We start from the raw sequence: 25,998 nt of genomic DNA, 5'->3' as shown, positions 1-25,998 counted from the left end.
CCTCCTCTGACACCCCCACCCCCAATCACTCAGTCCCTGGGACACAAGCAGGCCAGTCTCCAAAGCGTTTATTCTCTCCTAGTGGGGAGGGGACGCGGGTCCAGCAGTCTCTGGGGCGCAGGCCCCTACGTGTACCATATGAACCCATAGGTGGCGCTGAGAACCTCCTCGCTTGCTCGCAGCCCGTAGAGCTCGCCCATCATGGGAGTCACCCAGCGCGTGGTGTGGAACACGGACTCACCCACCTGTGGGGATGAAGGGGTATGGGTAGGTCTCATGAGCCTGCTGGGACCCCACCAGGACTGGCAGCCCCTGTGCCTCTACCCTGAATAGCCTCCCCCTTCTGGCACCTGGCACCACTCCCCCAAAGCCCTGTATTTTCTGTGGGAGGCTGTGTTTCTGCAGCGGCTTGGACCGTGGGGGGCTGAGGACCCACCTTCCAGCCCGGCACATCCTTCATGACAGTTGCCTCCTCCTCCAAGTTCTCCCGAAGCATCTGGAGAACCCTGCAGGGAGACAAGGTGGGAGGTGGGGGACAGGGCTGATCCCTCCCCGGGCCCCTGCCTAACAAACCTGCCAGACGTGCCCCTCCTCCAGCTCCCCGTCACCTCCCACAGCTCTCAGCCCTGCACACACGCTGATCTCTCCGCTTTACTTCCTTCCCCTGGCAAACTCTTGCAGCCCTCCAATGCCAAAGCCCCCTCCTCCAGAAACATTCATTCTCTGTCTTGGGTCTCTCCTGCAAGTCAAGTATGGGGTCCTCTCCAAGGACGATGGCAGCCCCTGGAGTACAAGGTCATGGCTGTGGATCCCCACGTGCATTCTGGCCTTGTCCCACGGTGCAGGCTGGGGCACTCTGACCTGTGACCTCCTGACCCCAGCGGCCTACCTCCGGTCCTTCTCTGCCTGTAACAGAGGCATCAGCGCGATGCGGGCCTCGAAGTCCTCGATCTGTAGACGCCTGTGAAACCCCAAAACCGACACTCAGATCAGTTCACACTGGGATGGGGGCAGACGATGAGGCCCTTGGACAGGCATTACCCTGGCACGGGGCTTGGGGGCGAGGCAGAGGCAAGCAAGGGGGGAAGTGGGTTCAACCCACCGGCAGCCTGCGATGGGCATGGGGGATGTGGGGAAACGCAGCTGGCAGAGGCGGCAGCAGTCCACAAGACTGCTGGCTTCACACTTTCTTTTCAGTTCAAAACTTTTTTTTTTAATCCTAAAAATAGCCCGGGCCTGATGATTGCAGTGAATTGGGGGGAACATTCATCATGAGGTTCTGGGCCTTACAGAACCACATCCTTTTCATCTCAAAATAACCGTGGGGGGCGGGGGGCGAGTATCATGAGCAGCTTCTTTCTTCTGCCTGCTTTTCGGCGTCTCTTAACTCACCAGCCCTGTCTGCTGGGGGGAGTGGGGAGAGCAGTCCCAGTGACGCAGCCCAGGGGGTGGCCCCTGACCCTGTCCCCCCATCACCACGAATCCACAGCAGCACAGGGAAGGGTCCCAGGGAACTTCCGCCTCCACCTCAGCCCCCAGGGCCTGGTCTCGCCTGTCCAGGGTGGGGGCCTCGTGTCCAGCACCCCCCAGGTGCCCTGAGTTCACTGAACAAAGCGGAGTGCCCTCCACGTGCTGGACCTTCTCCAGCACTGCCCCCATGGAGGGGTGAGCAGGGTCAAGGTGGATGCTCAGGACACAGTGGGGGAGGGTGGGGGGGACTGCTGGTTGGGAGCCAGTGAGGAGGAGCCATCTGACAGAGTGCTGGGCAATCTCAGAGGTGGCCAGGGTCCAAACCAAGGCCACGGCAGACTGGGACCCTCAGGCCGGTGTGGCTGGCCCGGCCATTGTCTTGCATGATCTGCCTTTGAAGCCCTGGTATCATTACCCGGGCACCACTGACAAACACCCTCTGAGGGACAGGGCCTGTCCCCCTGCCCCTGCCTCTGCCTGATGGGCTATGCAAACCAGACCTTGGGGTACCTGGGGGTGGAGGTCAAGGGTACCTAGTGAACACCCGGAGGAAAGCTTCTTACTTACTAGTCAGTCATTCCTTGACGGTAAAGCCCAGAAATGGACTCGCTGGCTCAGGCCCTGAGCTCCCTGAGGTGCTGATGGGGGCCTGGAGGAACCCCGAGTCCACGGCGTAAGTCCCCACCCGCCTCTCCAGTGCGGGGCCTACCTGCGTTCGCGGTTCCACTTCATCATGCTCCAGTACCCGAACAGCAAGGCCCCAATGCCCACGGCGAACATGCTGTAGCCTGCAGGGAGAGGGCACTGCTCAGCACCTGCCCAAGGGACAGGCCACCTTGACCCTTCTAACCCACAACCCCGCCATGGCAGGCGCTCCAGAAACAGGAAAGAGGGAGAAGGCGAAAGCCCTCATGGAGCCCCGCCCAGACAGCCAGGGCTGTTTCTAACGCCTGTTCTTTGACTACTTGTTTTGTCTCTATGGAGAATCCGCCTACCCCTCCCGCTGACACCTGCTCCCCAGCAACTGTAGACCCCACGCTTCGTCCCAATCACCCACTCTGCGGACAGGGCACACCAGGCTGCTGCGGCTGCCACACCTCAGCCCCATGCCAGGGTTCCTGGAAGGCGCAGGCTGGGCAGAGGCTATGGGGGAGCCTGGTAGTCTAAATGGTTATGGCTGGGTGGCCTCAGCCCACCAGTGCCCAGAAGGCTGCTTGAGTTCCTTCAGCCAGCTGGTCCCCGTGGCGAAGGACGGTGTCCACGCTGGGTCCTGGCCCCACAGAGGGCCCAGCAGCCGGGGCCACCTCCCCGGGGGTTGCCCACAAGAGGCTGGATGGGGCTGCCGGAGGCAGGCGGTGCCCTGCAGGGGCCACCCGGCCACCCCCTGGGCTCCCAGGATGCTGCTGCCTTCCAGCCTCGTGGGACTGAGCCCCCTTCCTGGGACCCCAGGAGACAGGGGCTCAAATGAATATTTACTGAGCCCCCGGGGCACCTGCGCTGTAATTCTGACTGACAGGCTATGGGCCTGCTGGGGTCTTCAGGGAGGTCTGGATGCCTGGGGCCTGGTTGGGGTTGGCTCATCCCACACCCCCTTCTCTTTCCAGCCTTGGTCTCTCCTCTGGATGGAACTCATGGTTGTTGGGATGAGCTCACAAGCTCAGCCAGACTGAGCCCCACATTAACACCCAGTGAAGGGCCAGCAAATGGTGGGTAAAGCCACTCCCTGGGCCCTGCGGGGGACGAAGTGCGGGCTTGTCTCTCCTTTAGCTTGGCTAGCACAGGACTCATCTGGCATCTCTGCTGGACCCGGAGAGAAATGAGAAACTGGCTCAGTGTTTTACTCCTTTTAGTTCAACCTGTTAAAACACAGGCTCAAGGCAAGACATTCCCGAGTTATGGGGGACAAGGCAGTGGGGCACCCTGGTCCCTGCACTGAGAGGCCCGAGTGCCCAGGACCAGCCCGCAGTGCGCCCGTGGCTCGCACACAGTGGCTGACCACCCGTGCTGGGCACGCAGCGCTCTCTTTGCTGGGTGATGCGTGTTTGGCCACAGCTGCCCATTTTCTGCAGAGAGGCTCAGGGGTTTCCCCTCCTAACCCAGCCCCAGAGGACAGACCTGGACTGTCCTCGTAAGGGCCTCCTACCCCCAACACTGGGCGCCATGTGCGGGTCCAAGAGTAAGGCAGGGCGCTAGAGGACGATATGGCAACCCACTCCAGTGTCCTTGCCTGGAGAATCCCATGGACAGAGGAGCCTGGTGGGCCACAGTCTGTGGCGTCACAAAGAGTCAGACACAACGGAGGGACTAAGCAACAACAAGGAAAGGCGACCTTCCCTCCAACTCATCTAGTCCTCACTGACAGCCTGAGGCTAAGGCCCCAGGCCCTCCGGGGGTGTCCACGCCTCCTCTGGAGGGAGACGACAATGGGGCGGGTGGGGGGGGCCATATCCAGAAAAGGGTGCAGGCCACGAGTAAAGATGGCCTGAATAAACAGAAATGCATCCTGTGTTCATGGATCGGAACTCAACATTGTTCAGATGGCAGCAGTCTCCAAACTGAGGTACAGATCCAACCCAGTTCCCATCAGAATCCCTTCTTCCCCCCACAGTCCCACAGAAATTGACAAGCAGCTCGGAAAATTCATGTGGAAATGCAAGGGCCCAGAACAGCTGAGATAGTTCTGGAAAAGAACAAAGTTGGAGGACTCTTCAAACTTAGCACGCAGCTGTGTATACAAGACCGTGTGCACTGGCGTAAGGACAGACGTGTGCATCGGTGGAACAGAGCTGACAGTCCAGAAATAAACCCTCACAGTTATGGTCAATTGATTTTGGACAAGGGTGCCAAGATAATTCAATGGGGAAAGAACAGTCTTTTCAGCAAATTGGACAACCGGGTAGCCACATGCAAAAGAATAAAGTGTACATCTCCCGCCCTCCATACACAAAAATTAACTCAAAATGGATCAAAGACCTCAATGTAAGAGCTAAAACTGCAAAACCCTTCGAAAACAGGGAAGTCATTCTGTGACCTAGGATAAGGCAACCATTTCTTAGATTAGACACTGGCCACACAAGTGAGGAGAGAAAAAACAGATGAATTGGACACTGCTGAGACGTAAAACTTTTGTGCTGCAAGTGACTCTACCAACAAGCTGACAAGACGACCCACAGAATGGAAGTATTTGCAAACCATGTATCTGATAAGGGAATGGTATCCAAAATATATAAAGAACTCTTAAAACTCAATAATAAAGACTAACCACCTAATTGAAAAATGTGTCAAGGGTCTGAATAGATATTTCTTCAAGGAAGCTACACAAATAGCCAGGAAACACATGAAAAGGTGCTCAACATCATCAGTCCCTAGGGAAATGCAAATCAGAACCACAGCAGACACCACCTCACACCCACTGCTGCTGCTGCTAAGTCGCTTCAGTCGTGTCCGACTCTGTGACCCCATAGACGGCAGCCCACTAGGCTCCCCTGTCCCTGGGATTCTCCAGGCAAGAACACTGGAGTGGGTTGCCATTTCCTTCTCCACTCACACCCACTAGGATGGCTAAATTTTTTTACTGGAAAACAATCAGTGCTGTCCAGACGCAGAGAAATGGGAACGCCCATACACTGTAGGTGAGAACGTAATTTGGTATAGCCGATCTGGAAAACAGTTTGGCAGTTCCTCAAAATGTTAAATGTGGAGTTGCCATGTGACCCAGCAGCCCCGCTTCACCTAAGAGAAAGGAAGCATGTTCACACAGAAACCCACACAAGAATGTTCACAGCAGCCAAAAGATGGAAACAATTCAAATGTCCGTCGAATAGTAAATGGACACACAAAACGTTCAGCCATACAAGGTTATTCAGCCATAATGAAGAAGGAACACTGAAGCATCCTACAACATATACATTAAAAATGTGCCTCGAGGACTTCCCTGGTTGTCAAGTGGTTAAGACTCTGCCTGCCAACGCAGGAGACACTGATTCCATCCCTGATCCAGGAAGATTCCACACGTCGCAGAGCAACTAAGGCCCTGCATGACTATTGGGCGTGTGCTCTGGAGCCCAGCAGCCACGACTACTGAGCGCATGCGCTGCAACCACTGAGCCCACGCACCCTAGAGTCCATGCTCCGCAACGAGAGACAACATCGCAACAAGAAGCTGTGCACCACAACCAGGGTGGCCCCACACTCGCCTCGGATAGAGAAAAGCCCACACAGTAGTGGAATCCCAGCACAGCCGAAAATAAACAGAATATATATTAAAAAAAAATGCTAAGAAAAGTTAGACATGACACATCGTTAACTATGCCGTTTATATGAGAGGCAAATCCCTAGAGAGAGGAAGCAGATCCGTGATTGTCAGGGGCTGGGGGAGAATGTGGAGCGACTGCTAATCACAGCATTTCTTCTGGGGTGATGAAAATGTAAACTTAGATCATCCCAATGGTTGCACAACAGGGAACAGACTAAAAATCGGTCTGTACACGTGAGATGGGTGATTATATGGTATGGCATGTGAATCTCAATTAAAATGTTAAAGATACCAGAAAAAAAGGGCCCCTCACTGGTACAGGAGGGTGTGGAGAGAGGAGAGAGGGGTGTGAGTGGCCAGGGGAAAGGTGGGGTAACAGTCACTTCAGTAGCTGTATGGATCAAGGGTGGCCTGAGCCAGCCTGGCACGTGTGGCATGCTGGCGGTGAGTGGTCCAGGCAGAGAAAAGGGGAGTGGGTGCCGAGCTGGGGGTCACAGTGCCTGGACAAGAGCAAGACCGATGGAGAGAAAGCAGCTGCGGATAAGGCTGGAGGACAGAAAGGAGGGCAGGGTGCAGGCTGAGTGAAGCCTCTACATCTGCTGTTCCCTCTGCCTGGGCAACTCCTTTCAGAGACGTCCTCTCGCCCATTCTGGCTCGGTAAGGCCCCAGTTACCCTGGGCCTCAGCACTGGCCGCAATGGGCGATTACAAGCAGTGTGTCTGTCTCCTCTGCTGGGTGAGCTCCTCAGCATAGAGCCCAGCACTGAGGACGCGTTCAGCAGTTACTAAACGGAGGCGCACTGACTAGACACAGGCACATAAACAGAGCCCACACCTCGGAAAGGGTTATGCTCCTCATCCCTCTGCACCCAGGAAAGACTGAGGTGGTCTGGACGTGCAACAGGGGAAGCCGCTGTAAAGGGCTGACGGGAAGAGACACAAGCGCAGGCGGGGGTGTTTAAGACCCACAGCAGGTGCTGTGAGAACAGGATACAGGCCACGTGTGGGACTGCAAAATGAGACAGAGGCTGGCTGTGGGAAGCCCAGGGAGACCCAAGGGCTGGGGTTCTTGTGCGGTCTGGTCTGGACACAGGTCACAGAAGGACACATGTATAGACAAAACTCATGCCACACACCCGAGGAGCGTTCCAGCCTGGGTGCTAAGTTAAGATTGTGAGAAAAGATGACACAGATCGCATTATATTTGTTGAATCTAGGAGTGAGTCTACAGTCCAGTGCCCAGTGCTCCAACTCTAACCTGTAACTGTTTTGTATGGTCCTCAGGCTAAGCACACTTTTAGGTTGGTAAAGTTGTAAAATAAGCAACAGGGGAGAAAGACTGTCTGGCCAAGAAAGCAGAAAATACTTACCTGGCTCTTTACGGAAAAAGTCTGCCAACCTTTGTTCCAAATTACAAAAAAAGCCAGTAGGGAGCAAGGGAAGACTTGAGTTTTTAACCTAACATTAACTTTTCTCTGTCTTAATTATAACATTTAAAAAAACCATGCCCGTGAATTTTTTTCTGCTTTTTAATTGAGGCATAATTTGCAAAACATGCACATGTTTTAAATGTAAAGCTCAATGAGTTACAGCAAAATATTCATTCTTGGTTGACATTCTTTGTATTTGTTAATCTTGTGTGCAGTGTATGGGCGTTTTTTACTTTCTCTTACATATTTTTGTGTTGACCCCAATAAAAAAATTTTAAAACGTTATTTAGAGCCCTTGACAATTAGAAGAATCCATATTTATGGGATATCCTGCAGGTGGGGGCTACCAGCGAGGAACCACTTTGCAGAACTTTTTTTCCGCCCTCCCCCCCCCCGCAAAAATAATCTTTCAAATTCCCTGGGTATTCCAGGTTCGGCCCCAGCTTTGCTCTGGGTGGCCCAGTGGGGAGTCGCATCCTCTCTCGTGTCTCATGGGAGCTAAACTAACTTCAGTTTGTGCTCAGTCGCTCAGCCATGTCCAGCCCTTTGCGACCATACGGACTGTAGCCCGCCAGGCTCCTCTGTCCATGGGATTTTTCAGGCAAGAATACTAGAGTGGGTTGTCATTTCCTCCTCCAGGGAATCTTCCTGACCCAGGGATCGAACCTGCGCCTCCTGTGTCTCCTGAATTGCAGGCGGATTCTTTACCCGCCTAACGACCGGGGAAGCCCTCTCTCGGTTTAATCAATGAATTGTAAAATGGAAATAATTAACGGGACCGACCTCAGGGCTGTTACGAGAAGGAAGCAAAGGGCTTAGTAAACGGTCGACAAACTGCAGCAGTTTTCATTATTGTTAGTACTGAAGCTTTTGGGGATCCCAGGGCGCCGCCTCCTGTCATACGGAGGGGGAAACCTTGGCCCGCTAGACTCCCTGGCGTCCCGACCCCGCCGCGGCGCCTAAAACGCCCAGACCCTGACACCCGGGGCAGGGCAACACTGACCCGACAGTCCCCGACGCGGAAGGTTCCGCTTGTAGTCGATAGGGCCGTAGCCCCCCACCGGGGGCATGTCCTGCTTCACCTTCGACGCCGCCATGCTTGCAGGACCTTGCACTTCCGGTCGCAGGAGGAAGTTACGCAACGGCGATCGACACCATGCTGAGTGTGGCGGAAGCTGCGGCGCAGGTCTCGGGCTCGACTGGGAAACTTAGGGCGCCGCTGCACCTAACCCAGTTCGTGCGAGAGCTCCGTAGCGGGGCCTGGGATCGACTGCGCGCCCCAGCTGCGACCAAAAAGTCCTTATTTTCTCTTCTCCTAGATGGAGGCATGGCTTGGTCGGTGTTAAAGCCTGCAGCCCGTCTGGTCGCCAGAGCTCTTGCACCAAAGGACCTTCCCACTCACCTTCCCTCTGGGGCAATGTGAGGCCAGTTAGAAACCCCCAGGCTCCCGAGGGAGCCAGGTATCGTCCCATTTTTCTCCCTTTGGGGCCCCCTGCGGGCAGCCCAGGGGTCTGCAGGGTTAGGACTGGATTACACGAAGTTCGGGACGGCTGCTGCTCAGATTCGGACTCCTGAGGAGCCGCCCCAACCCCAGGCTCTGATTCCACTCCGGTGACGGTCGAGACGCCTTCCTAGTGTCCTCTCATCGGGAACTGGATCATTCAGAGCGATTATGAGTCACAAAGCCGTAGGGCCTTGGGGAGAGCACCACGGGGCGGGGTCAGGGCCCCCACCCCCCACCCCGAGGCAGGGTGACGCCCGCGGTCACTTCACAAGGCAGAAATTGTTACCTGGGCAATAAAAGGCACCGCGGAGGAGGGGGCCGGGGAGTGGGCACATGGGGGTGCGGGTGTGCAGGTGCCAAGCGCCATGGGTTAGGCCCGAGATCGGAGTCCGGCCGCCCCCCGACAGCAGCCGCCTCCTGCTCCCCACGCGCCCCAGGCGCCACCATGTCGGGCGACAAGCTTCTGAGCGAACTCGGCTATAAGCTGGGCCGCACGATAGGAGAGGGCAGTTACTCCAAGGTAAAAGTGGCCACGTCCAAGAAATACAAGGGCACAGTGGCCATCAAGGTGGTAGACCGGCGGCGCGCGCCGCCCGACTTTGTCAACAAGTTCCTGCCACGCGAGCTGTCCATCCTTCGGGGAGTGCGGCACCCACACATCGTGCACGTCTTCGAATTCATCGAGGTGTGCAACGGGAAGTTGTACATCGTGATGGAGGCGGCCGCCACCGACCTACTGCAGGCAGTGCAGCGAAACGGGCGCATCCCCGGGGGGCAGGCTCGCGACCTCTTCGCGCAGATCGCCGGTGCCGTACGCTACCTACACGACCACCACCTGGTGCACCGCGACCTCAAGTGCGAAAACGTGCTGCTGAGCCCTGATGAGCGCCGCGTCAAGCTCACCGACTTCGGTTTTGGCCGTCAGGCTCACGGATACCCCGATCTGAGCACCACCTACTGCGGCTCTGCTGCCTACGCGTCGCCCGAGGTACTGCTGGGCATTCCCTACGACCCCAAGAAGTACGACGTATGGAGCCTGGGCGTCGTGCTCTACGTCATGGTCACCGGGTGTATGCCCTTCGACGACTCGGACATCGCCGGCCTGCCCCGACGCCAGAAGCGCGGCGTTCTCTACCCGGACGGCCTCGAGCTGTCCGAGCGCTGCAAAGCACTAATAGCCGAGTTGCTGCAGTTCAGTCCGTCGGCCAGGCCCTCCGCGGGCCAAGTAGCGCGCAACGGCTGGCTGCGTGCGGGGGACTCCGGCTAGAATCCGGGGTTCCCACCGTTCCCGCCGCCCGGAGCATTGCGCAAGCGCAGGGCACGCGCAAGAAGCGCGCTTCGGTAGTTCCGCGAAGCCACCGCGCACCTCTGTGCACGCGCCCTTCCCCCTTCCCTACTTCGACGCCGGGGGCCGCAGTCGCCCCTGTTTGGAATTCAGCTACTACAACACGATCCCAAGAGCAGGAGGGCGCGTGCGCCCCCTCGGTTACCGGCGAGAAGGCCCCAAGAGGGGGCCAGATGAGAGGAGACAGAAACGTTGCGCGGGTGCGGGGTGAGCGACCGCTACGAGGTGGGCGGTGGCTGCTTGGAGAAGCTGCTGGCGAGCGGACGCGCGCGGAGGGCGTCAATCCACAGCCAGCCTCGCATACCGGTGAGGGAAGGCGCGCTCCAGGCGCTGCCCTCCTTGGAACTTGCAATAAACTCGCTCTTTCTCGCACCTAGTTCCAGCAATGGCCCCCTTTTATGGAGCAGTGGGGAGGGGATCACTCCCCGGGGCAAGGCAGGCACGAGCACCCCATTTTAGAGAGACTTGTGGAGGTTCTTGCTCCAGGTCTGAAAAGGGAGTTAGGAGGATTCAAACAGAGACCTTTCGGGCTCCCCATCCTGGGCAGACTCGAAGGGGCCTTGGTGTCATCTTCAGCAACGTAATGGCCCTGGGAATGGACGTGCTGGATTGGGGACCCCAATCCAGAAAGGACCCCAGCACCTTTCTGGTGTTTAAGGATGGGACAGCAAGGGGCGGGGGGGCGTCTGTCCAGACAGAAACAGTGTTTACAAAAGAGGAAATTGAGGCCCACACAGGTATCACTTGCCCAAGAACAGCCAGGATTGGCACCCAGCTATGTCTGAAGTGGGGTGGGGAGGTGGTGGAAGCTCCCCTTAGTGTTTGGTACCTTCCTTGTTGAGGCAAAGGAGTGTGCCGGTCATTCTTTTTTAATTGTAGAACAGTTACAATACACTTTACAATACTGTGATGGTTTTCACACTATGAATTGGCCACAGGTACACACGCCCCCCCCCCACCCCTATACCCGCCGTCCCACTCCTCCTTTCATTCATGCTCTGTTCATCCAGGCATTTTTTGAGCAACTGCTGTGTGCAAGGCACTGGGACACAGCCAAGTGGCTTGGATCCATCCGTGCTCCCAGTGAGGGAGCACGTGGCAAGTGTAAGAATGGCGTGAAGATAAAATAATTTAAGTTATGCTAAATGCCAGGTGGGGGTGAGCAAGGAGGGGCTGAAGGGAAGGAATCAAACACTGGAAACAGGAGTGCTCCCAGGAGAGGATGGAGCTGGTGTGTCTGAATAAGGAACTCCCATAGCTGGAATGGAGGTAGAGAGGTAAAGGGGTATGTGTCTGGTGTCTGGAGAGGGACCCCACAGGGTCTGGGGAAGGCTGGGGGTCATTTCGCTTGTGATGAGGTTACTGAGCGTAGTGATGGTGGCTGTTGTCATTTGGGTGTATGGGAAGCAGCTCCCTCGGTGCTCCTCCTGTCTGCCTCCACCAGAGCCCGGGTCCCTGAGGAGAGTGGTCCTTTTCTGCTCCCTCCCTCTCCATGGCTCTCAGGGATTATGCACCAGCTCTCCCTCCACTCCCTTGGGGATTATGCGCCAGCTCTCCTTCCACTCCCTTCAAACAGGATGTGGTCCCAACCACCTCATTTTACAGAGCAAGAAGCAGGGTGAGAAGAGGGAAATGTCTTGCTCACTCAAGAAAAAGCTCACATCCTTTCCCCGTGCCCCCAAGGCCCAGGCACACCGCTTTCCTCTGTCCTCAACCTGCCTTGCTTGGTCTCATCTCTGACCATTTGCATGGGCTGACGCCACTCCCAGCGCTTTTCCCTTCTCTTCATGCAAGACTTGGCCTAAAAAGGGCACCTCACGAGGCGCCCTTCTTTCCCTCCTCACCGCCCTCACGAGGTGTGCTCCCAATGGTTGCGGTAGGGCACGTGCCTTGTTGTGCCCTCTGATTACCGTGTGTGAGCAGTGGGCCTGGGGTCCTTCCCCTCCTGGCCACACCCATGACTCAGTTACGAGGGGACAGGGTGTCAGGAACCAGGCTGGTGGTGTCCCATCTGTTATCTGGAGAAGATGCTTAAGACTTGCCCTCCCTCTGTTGAGGAGCCTGGGTGCCTGATCCAGCAGACGCACTTGAAGAGGGGGCTGTGGAACCCCAGAAATGGGCTTCTCTCAGTGTTGAGGGGTGTGGGTGCAATCAGCACGTGTCAGAGGTGACAGGCTTGAGTTTAACTTCAGTAGTGTCTTGTACCTGTTCTGTGCCTTGCCCAGGTGAGACCAGGCTGGCCATGGCCACAGGGGAGGGAAGTCAGACCCCAGGCTGGAGGCAGAGATGCCCCAATAACAAGCGGCAGCAATAGATAGATAGATAAATGAAAAAAGCACCTAGGAAAACAAGGGGACGCTTTATGCATATTGGAGTTCAAAGTGCTCACAGGTTTCATTTTGTGAGTAAACCTTTGAAACAGTGTGTCAACCTCTGAAAACAAATTTGCACCAGGAATTGTTTTCAAAACCAGGTGGCTCCCACACTGCACCATCTGTCCTGCAGCAGACACCCAATGCTGAGCCAGAAAAGCCCACCACTCTGGGATGGAGGCTGTTGATGGCTAGAACCCAAGCCAAGGGGCAGAATTCACTGCATTCTCACTGCATGCACTCCCGGGGCCTGTGGGTAAACAGGCCACAAAGCGCCACCCAGAGGTAAGGCCGTAGCATCCAGTTGGGTACGTGCTGGTGTGCCAAGTCATGTCTGACTCCTTGCAACCCGATGGACCATGTAGCCCGCCTGGCTCTCTGCCCATGGGATTCTCCAGGCAAGAACACTGGAGTGGGTTGCCATGCCCTCCTCCAGGGGATCTTCCTCACCCAGGGATTGAACCCGCATCTCTCATGCCTCCTGCACTGGTAGATGGGTTCTTTACCACTAGTACCACCTGGGAAGCCCCAGCAACCAGTTCCATTCTGTTCTGTTCAGTCGCTCAAGTCGTACCCGACTCTGCGATGGACAGGGAAGCCTGGCGTGCTGCAGTCCACAGGGTTGTAGAGTCAGACACGACTGAGCTATTCACCTCAAGTATCCAGCTGGGGAAGACTAAATCCCCATGGCAAGCGAGATCTGAAAGAAGCCCATGGAAACAAGTGTCTGATCCTTCGCTTACCTGTTAAGAAAGGATCATCCTGCCATCCCATCTCCAAGCTGCCCCAAAGCTGGGAGGAAAACAATGCGGGACCCCAAGGCCGAGCAGTCAAAAAGAAAACACAGCCAACACATCATCCGTTTCTTTATTGTCCTTCAGATTCTAAAACTTCATGACACAACACATAGCCACTGATTCCAGCGTCTTTATTAGAACTTCTATGCCGCCTTGGTGGTCACTTTGTTTTTTAACATTATTATCAAAGTCACAATAAATACAAGTGACAACCTCCTCCCCCTAATCAAAACAAACCACCTCCCAAATACCCTACACTGGTGTGACTATTACTTTTTAAGGATTACAAAACTTTAGCTGTCCTTTAAAAAAAAACTCAGTCCAACTTCTTTAGGCAAACGCCATGTGCAGCATAACCAGGCATCGAAGAAAAACCCTATGGCAGAGCAGCAAGGGCCGTCTTTCCATTACCCACGCCTGTGATGAGAACGTATGATTTATACAGAGGACTCCTCCCGTGTCTCCCCAGCCACAGCAGTGACTCGTGGGCCACTCGGGAGCCATGCAGGGGTGTCCTGTCGCCTCTTTCAGTGACCTTTTGCTTCCAGACCACAGCCACCACCCACCCCTACCTCCCAGAGCAGTCACTCTTGACCTTGTCAACGGTGTGGGTCCCAAAAGATACACCCGGGACCCTGAGGACTAGGGTCCCCACAACAGTCGGGATGGCCAGAGCCATGGGCAGCTGAGTGGACGCAGTTACCCCACGGGCACCTGCGGGCCTCCGCACACAGGCATTTCAGATGGGAAAGGGAGCCTGGTGAGCCCTGCACCCCAGTCCACGTAACAGCCAACGTTCTGAAGAGTTTCCAGGTGCCACTGGGGGTTCCTGCTGCAGATTACTGGGCAGTTACAATTGTCATTTGGGACTGGGGGCTCCCACGTTCTCTGGTTCTCCTGGGAACCAGATCCTCTCAGCCTACAGACTCCCAGAACCGTGGCCCATTTTGAGGGGTCGGCTTTGGGGCTGGGAGAATACCTTTAATGTTAACATCCTTCCCATACTTGAAAGGTATTTAATGCCCTTTCTTAATAACATCATAAATTTCACCACAGAACCATGCACTTGAGGCTTATAGGAGTGACAATGCAAAGAGGAAACTAAAGGGAAAAAGAGGGGGATAGAAGTTTTGAGACAGGGGAAATGAATCAAGATTAAGGCATCTCACCTCCTGGATCCCCCCCTTTTTTTCTTGATCCCTTTTTAAAAAGCTACATTTATGTCACAGTAAGTCCTACCAATGGGAATGTTCCTGCAAATGCTGGGCTGGAGGAGGCAGAGAACGGGTCAGGGCCCAGCCACCGCGTCCTCTGCCCACGGCGGTCAGTCTGTACTCAGCTCACAAGGTCTACGCAGTAGCCTGGAGAAGTCTGGCCAGATGAGGTGAGGAGAGGTGGATCCTGAGCATGGTGGAGAGTGATGGGGCGAGGATCCGGGGCCAATGCGAGTGGCTTGGTTTTGAGCCCCGGATCACAGACCTTGTCAAGCCCTGTGGGGCTGCAGCCGCCCTGGGCACACCCACTGCAGAGGTGACCCTGGCCAAGACGCCCGAGTTGCTGCATGGCACTGAGGTCAGTTTGCCCGGGTCTGCCAGCTGGGCACTCCTGGTAGGATTTGGGAGTTTTGGCCCATGTCATCGAACAGAGAGAGCTAACAGCTCAGAGTAGTATAAGACAGGTATTTATTTGCCAGGCACACAGAAAAATGCGAGGAATAGAAATGCTTGCATACTCTTGATTTTTTGGTGTAAAAACACACCCTTCCCCACTCCCCCCTCCCCCAAAGGTCAATTTCCCCTTTTCCCCAAATCCCTGGATCTTGGAATGAAAGCCACCATTCTCCAGCCCTCCCCTCCTTCAGGCCACCTTCATTATGCACTCAAAACAAAAATCAATGAGAAATTTAGGGCTTTAGACAACAAAAAATTCAAACATTTTGCAAAACTAGGTCTTCTATTGCATGTCAAAAATGTCTTCTAAACACGGATATTCACACAACATGAGGGGGGGTTAAATGAGCCTTTATTAGAACGGTGCAGCAGTGTATTTGAGGAAGGTGGCCCTACAAAATAAGAATTTTAAATTAAGTCCCTAACTGCATGGACAGGAAAACCAGGGCTGGGGCTGAAGTGAGGAGCAGCGTACCCCGTCTCCACACGTGTGTGCATGCACACATGACACCCTCACACCTGCACAGAGCTGGCCCATGTGCAGCACACACACAACAGCTTCTGCCTTTCCGCATGGACTGATTTTTAAGGAGAGGGAGAAAACAGAACAGAACACAGCTAAGCGCAGACCTGATCCTTTGAGACGTTTCTGTAGACGCTAGGGGGTTAAAAAAAAGTCTGAAGGCAGACCCTGGCAGCATGGCCCTGCTTTTCAAGGGAGCTTCTAAACTAGACCCAAACGCAAACCCTGAAGTCTGGGGGTGTGTGGGTGCCCCCCCACACGCACGTGCCTGACAGGAGCACAGGCCAGGGCTCAGGATGCTGTCCATCAAAATAAGGAGGAAGAGAAAAGGAAACAATTTAATAAAGTAAATCACCACCACAACAAAAAACACAAGGGCCGGGCCCCTTCGACTTCCTGCTCCAGCTCTGGGTGTGGCTGCCGACTCTCCCCTCCCTACTCAGGCCCCAGGGTCCCAGGCTCCCTGGCTTGGTCTGGGTTGCAGTTTGTTCTTCTGCTTAAGTGTGGAAGGTCGGAGGATGTCTCCGGGATGAGCAGCAGCAGAGGCCTTCTGCTGGAGTGAGGGCTGGGGGGTCAGCACCCCACCCCTCAGGGCACTGGGGTCGCGCTTGGCAGGGAACCCAGGGAACCCTGGGTCTGCACCGTTTACATTAAACTCCATCATCGTGAGGTGATTTTAAAAAATCTGTCAATCTAGGGATTGCCATGAAGAAAGGCAGTCAAAGATTAGGAGGCTAAGACGGGGGCAAAGCAAAACAGAACAACGCTCCACCCCACTTCCGCAGCGCCGGGCAGCCCGAGCGTGTCACAGTGTCTGGGCGCGCCGTCCACGAGCCCTGCCAGGGGCTGAGGGAGGGCCAGGAGCAGAGCCGGCCCCGAGGTCCGCTTTTCTGCTGGTGTTGGGCAAACTAAAGGCAAAGAAAGGAAGGAAGCCCACGGGAAAGGTCCCCAGTATGAATCCTGGTCCACCTGTGGAGCGCCCCTCCGTGACGCGACGAGACTCTGTAGCCAAGACTGGAGCTCTCACTTCGGCAGCGTGGCCTGCGCGCGCTCACCCTCTTGGGGAGCGGGGTATCTTCCCGAGCGGAGGGTGGTGGGGCCAGGTGGGAGGGAGGGAGCCTGTTCTCCACTGGGCCTGGCTCGCACTATTTCCACGTGGCTGACTGGGGGATGGAGCGGGGCGGGATCATGTCCAGGAGGTACTCCCGCTGGCGGTCCACGGCTGAGGAGGTCTTGTGCACCGCCAAGCTCGGGCTGACAAACGCGAGGGCCCCGCCTGCGACAGGACAGAGCAAGAGGCCACAACGGCCCCGGTCAGGGGAGGCTCCGGGGAAGACCCCCGGCTCGGCTGGGCCCACTGGGCACAGGTGGCACACAGGCCAGCTTGGGGAAGCCCCTAAAGCCTCCAACCAGCACACTCTGGGCTCTGGGCTGGCACGAAGCAAAGACTGTTCTGAAGCCCCGGCAGCAGCGGGGACCCAAGTTAATCTATTTTGTGGAACAAGACTTCCAAACTGAATGCACCACAGAACCCTCCATGAGCATTCAAGGGCAGCGCTCCAGAAACCCGGAGGTCTTGCCAGGTCCTGCCCAGCTTTCCTCAAACCACCATCCAGAAACCCAGGGCAACCAGGAGTGCCGCTCCTAAGCCATGACACTTTTGTATCTAGTCGTACAAGTATTTGAAGAGAGCAACTATTTATGCCCTCATGTTCTGCTTCAAACGCTACCTGTAGTGCGCAGTTTTCCCATGGGTGCTACCACTGTGCACACATACGTAGTCTCCTGTGTGACTTTTCCCATATACTTTCAAAATTCCGCCCCCAAAATTTTCTGACCAGCCTATGAGTTTTTGCTGCCATCAGTCTGGCATGTTCACAAATGCTCTCTGCTCTCCAGGAGAGCTGGATTCTGCTGCAGTTGGATGACCCCTCCCCAGCCTCCAGCAGGCTCTGCTCTTTGGGCGTGTTTCTAACTCGAGGTCAGCCACACGCACAGCCGGCTTTTCTGTGCTGTGTTTCCACTGACAGTCCTCTCCCAGTTCTGACTATTGAGATGGACTCTCATGATGGCGCCTCTTTTTCCTACAGGGACCTGGGGGTGGGCTGGGGAGGGAGACGGGAGAGAGCTCTCACCCTTCTCCTCCTCTCGGCCCTCTGTGCCGAGACGTCACTTTCCAATTACTGATGGACACAAGAGATATTTAACATTCATCTCAAGGCGAGCACAAGAGTAAGGAAAAGCAGGAAAGTGGTGTGGGGGGGCGGCCAGAGGACAACCCTGGGAAGGGGGAGCTGTGGCAGACGGGCGCAGCCACCAGGGGTCTCCGCCTCCCCAAGCTGAGTCTCAGATGCCTGCTCCTCACAGGGCTCTGCTGCCCACCTCCCCAGGGGCCCCCTCCTCCTGCCTCCTTCTATCCTGCACTTTGTACCATCTGACCTGCCCAAGCGGGCAGGACTTTCCCACAGAGTGGGGCATGAAGGACACCGGGTCAGCACACCGTGAAAGGTACGCTGTAGCAGCAGAAACAAACATTCTCTGTGGCAGGAAGGAGGAGGGCTGTGACAGGCACTGCCTGAACTGGTTCTGTCCCACATTTTGGGTCAAGAGCTGAGAGTCTAGGTATGGGGGTGGAGATACCAAGTGTGATTAGCATTTATCCAGGGCTACCACTAGTTCAGGGTGTCCTATTCAGCAAACAGAGAGGTGAGGCTGTAGTCTCGGAGGCAGCTGCTCTTAAGAAAGCAAGTACAGGTTCAGGACCCTGGCGCCACAACCTGGGCGTGCGCATGCCTGTGTTAAAAGTAAGGACGAGAAGGGCCCGCCCCTGGGGAGGTCCCCGCTGAGCCCCTCCAGGGCCGCCCACCTGTACTCAGGGGCGCCTTCTTCCAGTTGGAGGTGGTGCTGCCCTTGCCAGCGCTCACGGCCCTCTCAGAATGTCTGCCCGTCCTGCCGACGAGGGTGGTGGCCGAGGCTGCGTTCTGCAGTTTGGGCGACTGGCTGAATGTGTGCAGGATGCCTCGGGGCGTTGTGGCCGAGCCCCGGGACAGCTGGCTGGAGGCCTGTGGGGGAGAGAGAGGGCCACAGCTCACACAGGGAAGGGGGCCGCGGAGGGCACGGTGCTCAGCGCAGCCTCTCCTTGATCTAGCTGACCTCTTCCCACCCACACGGGATCCCGGAAGTCCAACATCAGGAGACTAGGTAAGTTGCATCGAGACAGGAGGGGAAGGAGGAAGGGAAAGAGAGAGCGAGAGACAGACAGACAGACGGACGGACGGACGCAGGCAGTGTGACAGTCGGCGACTGACGCGGTCACGGTCGGGGGCGTGAGGGCTGGTTGGTTGTGCGGTGCGGGGGGCTCCCGGCGCCCCAGTTCTGACCTGTAGCACAGCCCCGTTACTCCAGTCGCGGGCCTCTCCTGAGCGGAACGCCAACTTCCGCCGGGGTTTTATGACCTACACAAACGGGGGTTGAAAGCGAGGTCAGCGCCGCCCAGAGGCTGAGCTCAGCGACCACGCAGCCGAGGGGCAGCAGCTGTGGCCGCGCGAGGCGGAGTCCCCACAAGGACAGCGGTTTCCTGAGGCAGCACCGCCATCCACTGTGCAGGGGTCTTGAGGAGATGAGTTTGTTAGATGAATTATCAATGACTTCCAAGGACACAAAAAATTGCCAACAGGGAGCTTTGGGTCTACAAGGGGTGGGAAAACAGAACATTAGAAAAAAAAGGGCAGCCAAAAAAACTTGATTTCAAACTTGTTTCTCTCCTTAATTTAGCTAGAACATTTCTTCCAGCGCCCCTTTTGCAGCTCAATGTGGCTTTCAGAAAAGTCCTTTCAGACAAGAAGTACTTGTCAGCCGGCAAACTGCGAGTGAAAGCTACAAAATCTAAAGAAACTGCAAATTAGTATTTTCACCACCAAAAGCCACCATTAAATGCAATTTAGACGCACAGTTAACAACCAGGCAGAAGATCGCGGAGTGTGGGAGAGAATGCCGGAACATCCTGCCTGCCAGCGACAGCTCCTTGCCGAGGGAGCGAGGAACAAGACCCCTCTCTGGGAGGGCACTGTCCGTCCACCCCCTCGCGGCTCTCACCTGCTTCAGCACAGGGTGTGGGGCACTGGCGGGCTCGGCCTTGGCCTGCGCGGGGGCGGCACCCTGCTGCAGGAGACGCTGCTCGATCTCCTGCTCCTGCTGGAGCGCCTTCACGAAGGCGGCCTTCAGGCGGCTCGTGTGCTCCACCTTGAGCGCCTTCTTCTGGTTGGACGCCATGCAGTTCTCGCACATGATGGTGCCGCCCTTCTCCTCCCGCCAGCGGCACGTGAAGTCTGTCTTGCACTGTGCGCACATGTAGGGCTCCCGGGAGAGCACGACGGCAGCCGACATCCTGCCCGCTGCAGGGGGGAGACAAACGCGGCTCACATCGGAGGAGTGGGAACAGCACAGCCAGAGCCTGCACCACCCCCAGGAGGGATGTGCACGCTGGCAGAGCCCAGGCAGCGCCCTGGGTCAGGGGGTCCAACTGGCATCGGGACACCGAGGCCCCGACGTTCGTTCCCTCGGCACACACACGGGTGCCAACTGCGTGCAGACACAGGACCAGCCTCCAGAAGCTCTGCTGCAGAAACAGCGCTGACGCGCTTTAGAAAACACCGTGGGCTCGGCATCCTCCATACCAACTCTCAGACACCCGGCTTCTCCCGGCCATCCTTCCTACCCACAGGGCTGGCATTTCCCACCCTCCTGCACGGCATCACCTGTGGGGGAGACGGTGGCCACTCCAAGCCCCACCTTGTAAGGTGATGGCACCCTTGCCAAGGGGCGAGGTAACCGCATCTATAAAGTGCTCACGACAGACACTGTGCCTGGCGTCCTGTGCGCAGCAGGGCGTCCGGGCCGCATGACAAGCTCTTAAGGGGACACCCCTACCGCCCTGTCTCAAGAAGAAACAGCCTGGGGAGCTGAAGTGACTGTGCACGGCTGGCCAGACACACAGCCAGATGCCCTGGGGAACGGGAACTTGGTGGCACTCAGCTCCAGGAGGGGTGACCAGGGCAGCCACAAAAAGCGCCTGCTGAGGTGTGAGGTCATGCTTTCTTCAGTGTGTATACACACACACATGTGCCATCCAAAATGCATTAAGGGGTAACTCTGCCTTTTGTTTCTATCTCTTCCATGGGCAGCACTCAAAGTTCAACAGCCTCCTGGGGTCATGCACCATGATGTGGAGAGACCCCGGGCACCCCATCCTGCCTGGGGCCTGGCTGAGTTGCCTCTACCTGCTGAGGGGCTGCAGTGGGGGATCTGACTCTAGGGGGCTCCTGCCACTCCACAGAGCAGACAAGACGCCACCTGCCCAAGCTGCCGGAGGCCCCAGGGTCCACCGTGGGCCCCAGCTCCGGTCCCCAGCCTGGATCTTCTCCTTCCACACGCCCACCCCGAGGAGGTGGCCCCTGCTGCCCAGGCAGCGGTGGCTGCCCTCGGTGTCAGAGCCCCCTCAGGCAGGACTCAGGGCCTCCTCTCACGGCTAGGGCCTGTTTTCTGACGACAGGGGATGGAGACTGACCCCTGACGAGAACAAGCGCAGACAGACTAGTCTGGGAGAGCAGGTGCCCAGCACAGGCCAGTGCAAGGCCGGCGGGCACTGCAGCCTCCTGCCTGCCACACCACACAAGCCTGGTAGCAGCTCTTTTGCCAACCTGACCTCATCCCAAAGGAGTCACTGAAGGAGTGCAGACACGTCCGAGCTGTGTCAGAGCCCACATCTCTCCTCCCTGGGCCTGGCCGTGGGCCCCCAGATCCTCCGGTGCAGTCCACCTGGCCACCCCCGGCCCTGAGGAGGTTTAGCGCTGTCCACTCTTCAGCACGGATGAGCCCACGCGGGGAGGCAATCCAGGCTGGCTGGCCAATCGGCATCACCACGCACCCAATTTAAGGACAGAAGAGCCCTCAGTTCCGCATCCGCTGGTGACTCCCTCGGGGCAAACCTGACTTCCTACTTTCCAGCATCCTTTTTCCTCACTACCCCGTGTGTGCGCTTTCATTCCTAAAACCTCTTAACATGCAGGTGGCTTTCCAGACCTTCCAGAGAAGGTGATAATGTGAAGCTGGCCCAGGCACAGGCATCCATCCCTAACGTGGGGACTCAGTGCTCTGCAAAGCTCCACCTTTCCCCAGCTCTCAGAGAAGGCCCCATCAGAAAGAAGCTGCCTACTGTACATGTAAGAAGTGATCTAGGAGGAGAGGGAAAATAAACTGGGAGACTGGGATTGACGTATATACACTACCATATGTGAAATGGATAATAAGGACCTACTGTATAGCATGGGGAACGACTCAATTCTCTGTAATGACCTTCATGGGAATAGAATCTAAGCAAGAGTGGATATGTATATAACTGAAGTGCTTTGCTGTACAGCAGAGAAACCTAAACAACACTGTACATCAACTACACTTGACGAAAAACTTAAAAAAAAAAAAAAAAAGAAAAGAAATTATCTAAACCTCAGAGCAAGTGAAGAACTGATGACGAGAGATCATCCACAATGTGCTCCAAGACAGCCGTGTGTACACAGCAGACGTGCCCACACGTGCTATGCATCGGAAACATGATGGAAACCTCAGCTTCAAGATGGAACACAGCCCTGGGCCCATGGCCCGCTCACCTTGTGTCTCCAGCAGGTTCTGCACCACCTCCTCCAGGCCGACCAGGTAGATGAATTCGTTGTTGGCAGCGCTGGGCAGGAAGTTCATCTCGGGGGCAGGGGGTTTGGGTGGGGGGATTTCAAGCAGCGTCTTCTCCAGCTGTTTGCGCAGTGCAAGCTTGGCGGCCGCCTGCCGACTGGCTGGAGAATCCGCAGCGGTGACCACAGAGGCCACGCTGCTGGGGGTGGAGTTGGCCTGAGCAGAGGTGGCTGTCGTTCCTTTCAGCGATGCTGGGGAGGGCTTTGGGGAGGCAATGACCTGGTCAGGGTGCCTGAGGGGCCCACCCTGAGGAGAACCCCACAGTCTGCACCATCAGCTACGCTAAGTCCTTACAAAAGTTAACTCCAGGTCAGCACCATCAGCTACTCTAATAAGTCCTTAAAAGTAACTCAGGAGCTGCCTGCCATCAACAAGCAACAGAAAAAAAGACATCACACTCGACTGCTCTGAGATGACCAAGCTTACGAATAACTTGTTGAGGTCTAGCTGATACCCAGATGACTTAAAAATCTGTAACCTGCTACACTCTATCAACTAAGGACGCTCCTAAAGCCACCAGCATCACGGCGGGTGCCCCTGTGGTAGCCATCCCCGCCCAGGCGCATGGCCACTGCCCTGCCACTGTAGCCTGGTCCCCTGCAGCACAGGCCCGGGTGGCCCCCTTCCTTTGGCTGCAGAGGTGGCGCACTGTGGCACCAACGGCATCTCCCTCACGAGTACCTCTGTGTGCCCCCGCCCTTCACCCTTCTCCATCCTCACTGCTCCTGTGTTCCCCTCACCATCTTCTCGATCCTGGTGGCTGACCTTCCACCATCTCCTCGCTCCAGCCCACTTGCCACCCGACACTCAAATGCTCTCCCCCAAACTGGGAGCATACCATGCCAGGACCCTTAAGCTTTCCGGGACCGAAGACCTTCTGGAAACAGGAAAGCTGTGTATACTGTCTGCAGGAAAATGCACGCACCTGACAACTGGTGTGCAACAGGCCGGGGGCCTCGGGGAGCCCATGACACTGGCCCGGGGGTCTCCAAAGGGCAGCGAGATGCCCCAGCACAGAGGGTGCTGCCACCGCACCTTGACCCGGCCACCGGCCTCTAACCGGCCAGCGCTTCGCTGTTCCCCTCGCCGGCTCCCTCGACCCCTCAGGGAGCAGAGCCGCGGATCACCACTGCCTGCCTGGCTGCCACCCTCCTGACATGAGGGCAGCATGACACACAGCAGGGATTTGATCAGCGTCTACGGGGTAGATCAACGGCCTGCCCAGGACATCTCCATTTGGGTAGCAGGACTGTCCTTGAACCTGACTTCAGAAGAGCACTGCTGGCCATGCTCTTATCTGAGAAAGGCAGACACGGATGAGCCACGCCAGAGAAGGAAGAGAAGCTAACTCGCACATCAACAAAAGCTCATGCGGACCCAGCCACTTCATCTGTCAGTGAGGATCTCAGCCTGCCGCCCTGGCTCCACCTTCCCCCACTCTGTTAGGTGAGAACAAACCCTCACCACCTCAGAGGCTCTGTACAGAGATGAAGGGTCACGTGGCTAAAAATAGATGCACTGGCGATGCAGGGACATCTGCAGACATTCCCCTCACGTGCCTGCGCCTGGCAGCGGTGGTAAAGAGGGCGGGGTGGGTGGAGGGGCCGGGGGAGCCTCTGGTGACCCCACCCTCACCCCCTGAGCAGTTATCTGCCTCTGCTAGACTGCAGAGGACAACAGGAAACTCCTGTCCACAGCCTTCATGACCCATCAAGGTCCAAGGAGCCACAGCACCACAGTCCACGGGCCTGGACTATCTGTCACACGACTCACCTGTGGGATGTTGACGAGCAGACTAGTGTTGGGGACATTGGCGACACGGATGAGGCCCTGCTGAATGATCCTCTGTCCCTGAATTTGCACACTGGGCACAGAAGCCCGGGGAGCCAGCAGGAGTGGCGGCGGCCCTGTGCTGGAATGTTGTCTGATGTTGTGGATTTGCTGTCGGGTGTGGGGCAGAGACAAGACAATGAGAGGCCAATAAAGAGAGACTGGGGGGAAGAGACCCAGTCTGAGCACCGGGGTCATTCTTGCGGGAGGGACGGTTGCTTGGGGCTGTTCCGTAAGCCGTGCTCACCTGGGCCCCCCTGACGAGCGGGGGCATGACGACCTGGGAGTTCGCCTGAGGCCCTAACTTTGAGGACGTCTGCTGCCCGCCACGGACCAGGGGTGGTGGGATGACACTGCCAGGCATCCGAGCTGAAGAGGTCTGTCAACAACAACAACCCTCAGATCTCACACAGCTTTTTAAACGGGTTTGTTGTTTTCATAAAGGTACATACGCATACCCACCAAAATAGCGGTGGTAGAAAAAAGCTAAAATGCCTACTTACTCTAAACACACAAAAGAACGAGGAACACAGACTCCCAACAAGAGCCAGGCCAACCTGGACTCACTCAGGATCGGGCACCCCCACGATAAGAAGCTAGCTGGGATCCACACTACCCGCTTGCTGGTCTGAGCTGCGGTCTCTGGCTTGAGTGAGGGCAGGTGGGCCTGGCCTGACCTCTGTCCTACAGCTGAAGTGGGAGCTCTGCCCATCGCGCCCTGTGGGCAGAGGAGGCTGTGACAGGCTCAGAAAGCTGTGCTGTGGTGGGGGCCCAGAGCGCCCAGGATCTCGGCCGTCTCTCCAGTCTCACTAGAGGGTCGTGGGAGGGGCCCTCCGAGCGTCTGTGTGATTCATGATGAACAGGGGCCCAGTTTGGGTACGGGGACGCAAATGTGACTGGCGTGGGTGCTCCCACTGGAAGGCCTCATTCTAGTCTTACGAGAAGGAATGAGCAGCCTTTTGCAGAAACCGGATCAGGGCTGCTCAGGAGCATGATGCAGAGTAAACACTGACCTGAAGTGATGGCTTGCCGGAAGGAATGTTCTGGGTGCCCCGTACGAGCGGGGGAGGGGTGGTCACGGAGCTCCCAGTGGAGCCTGCGGGCTGCAAGAGATCAGGACAGGCAGGAGATGAGAGGGCTACCAACCATGCTCCTCCCCACACACGATTCTCAGGAGCATTGCTTTTTTCTTTAAGAAGCATCAAGCTCTCAAAGGTTCTGCTTGCCTGCCACGTCACTGCAGCGGGAATTAACATGTTTGAAACACACAGGATGGATTTTCCAGGGCCCTTTACCCCTCTGCCCCAGGGTGCTTGGCATCACTGAGATTCGGGTGCCATCTCTGCCCTCCAGGGGACGATAAAAGGCTGGCGGGAAAGGCTGAGGCTTATTATATATATATATCAATCCCCACCCTGGTGAGAAACTGTTTGGTCCAGGCATACAGTCCACCAGGGACAGTGACAGACTTGGTCCCCATCACCAACTCTTCAGCCATCAACAAGGAAACAAGTAACGAGCAGGCTCATCCATCAGGGTATTAGCAGATGCCAGGCTTGGCCCACTTGTTTACTAGGTGTGGAGTGGGAGCTCGAGCAAATCCCCAAGTCAGACCACGACTGTCCTCCTGTCTCGCTCCCTTCAAGGCGGAAGCAGTGTCTACACACTGTCAGCTTGCACTGCCCGAGATGCATTCACTTTCTGGTTCACCGAGAGAGTCATCAGAACGTAAGGAAGGGGAGCCGTGTCACAGACCAGGAGCCTCTCCAGAATGGGATAACAAAAGAGGCCCACAAAACCAGCCTGACCTTGCATTACAGGGTAAGCCCCGTTTAGAAGCCGCACGAGGAGCGTGAGGCGTGGGGAGGTGGCGGGGCAGAAGCCCCGGGACACGGCCTCTGGGGTTGGGCATGGGCACCCTGAAGCAGGCGTTCAGCAGTCTGTCCAGAAATCCAGAGCGGCCCCTGCCGGCCACACAGGCACCCACAGGGCAGGACGCCCCACTGAAAGGGGTTCAGGACAGAGCTGTGTTTCCAGCACCTTCAGAGACGTCTGCTCT

The 25,998-nt window shown here is 56.5% G+C and overlaps 3 protein-coding genes across 7 annotated transcripts in view; 1 reads left to right on the top strand and 2 right to left on the bottom strand.

Annotated features, from left to right (window-relative positions):
- Window positions 1–51: 51 nt before the first annotated feature.
- NDUFA13 (NADH:ubiquinone oxidoreductase subunit A13) lies at window positions 52–8,292 on the bottom strand. The gene is made up of 5 exons (XM_027548405.1): window positions 8,158–8,292; window positions 2,180–2,258; window positions 890–961; window positions 437–506; window positions 52–245 (listed from the first exon to the last, which is right to left on the bottom strand). The coding sequence occupies exons 1-5, from the start codon at window positions 8,249–8,251 to the stop codon at window positions 126–128; spliced, it is 435 nt and encodes a 144-aa protein (XP_027404206.1). The 5' UTR covers window positions 8,252–8,292; the 3' UTR covers window positions 52–125.
- A 15-nt stretch (window positions 8,293–8,307) lies between these two features.
- TSSK6 (testis specific serine kinase 6) lies at window positions 8,308–10,375 on the top strand. The gene has a single exon (XM_027548402.1). It carries the CDS (start codon window positions 9,104–9,106, stop codon window positions 9,923–9,925), a length of 822 nt encoding a protein of 273 aa, XP_027404203.1. The 5' UTR covers window positions 8,308–9,103; the 3' UTR covers window positions 9,926–10,375.
- A 2,851-nt stretch (window positions 10,376–13,226) lies between these two features.
- GATAD2A (GATA zinc finger domain containing 2A) overlaps window positions 13,227–25,998 on the bottom strand; it is a 98,472-nt gene continuing 85,700 nt past the window's right edge. For 4 of the 5 annotated variants that reach the window (XM_027548400.1, XM_027548398.1, XM_027548397.1 and 1 more), the window contains 8 exons: window positions 24,953–25,042; window positions 24,187–24,318; window positions 23,883–24,050; window positions 22,031–22,310; window positions 19,461–19,759; window positions 18,746–18,820; window positions 18,232–18,427; window positions 13,227–16,641 (listed from right to left, as the gene is read on the bottom strand). In XM_027548400.1, the coding sequence (XP_027404201.1) occupies window positions 16,511–16,641; window positions 18,232–18,427; window positions 18,746–18,820; window positions 19,461–19,759; window positions 22,031–22,310; window positions 23,883–24,050; window positions 24,187–24,318; window positions 24,953–25,042 (1,371 nt within the window). In that variant the 3' untranslated portion in view covers window positions 13,227–16,510. The remainder of the gene's footprint in view (window positions 16,642–18,231; window positions 18,428–18,745; window positions 18,821–19,460; window positions 19,760–22,030; window positions 22,311–23,882; window positions 24,051–24,186; window positions 24,319–24,952; window positions 25,043–25,998) is intronic. The other variant, XM_027548401.1, reaches the window with a different exon arrangement.

Source organism: Bos indicus x Bos taurus, chromosome 7 (assembly GCF_003369695.1).
Source record: "Bos indicus x Bos taurus breed Angus x Brahman F1 hybrid chromosome 7, Bos_hybrid_MaternalHap_v2.0, whole genome shotgun sequence".
In the NCBI taxonomy this organism is placed as follows: domain Eukaryota; kingdom Metazoa; phylum Chordata; class Mammalia; order Artiodactyla; family Bovidae; genus Bos; species Bos indicus x Bos taurus.
This window is presented reverse-complemented; position numbering and strand designations above follow the sequence as displayed.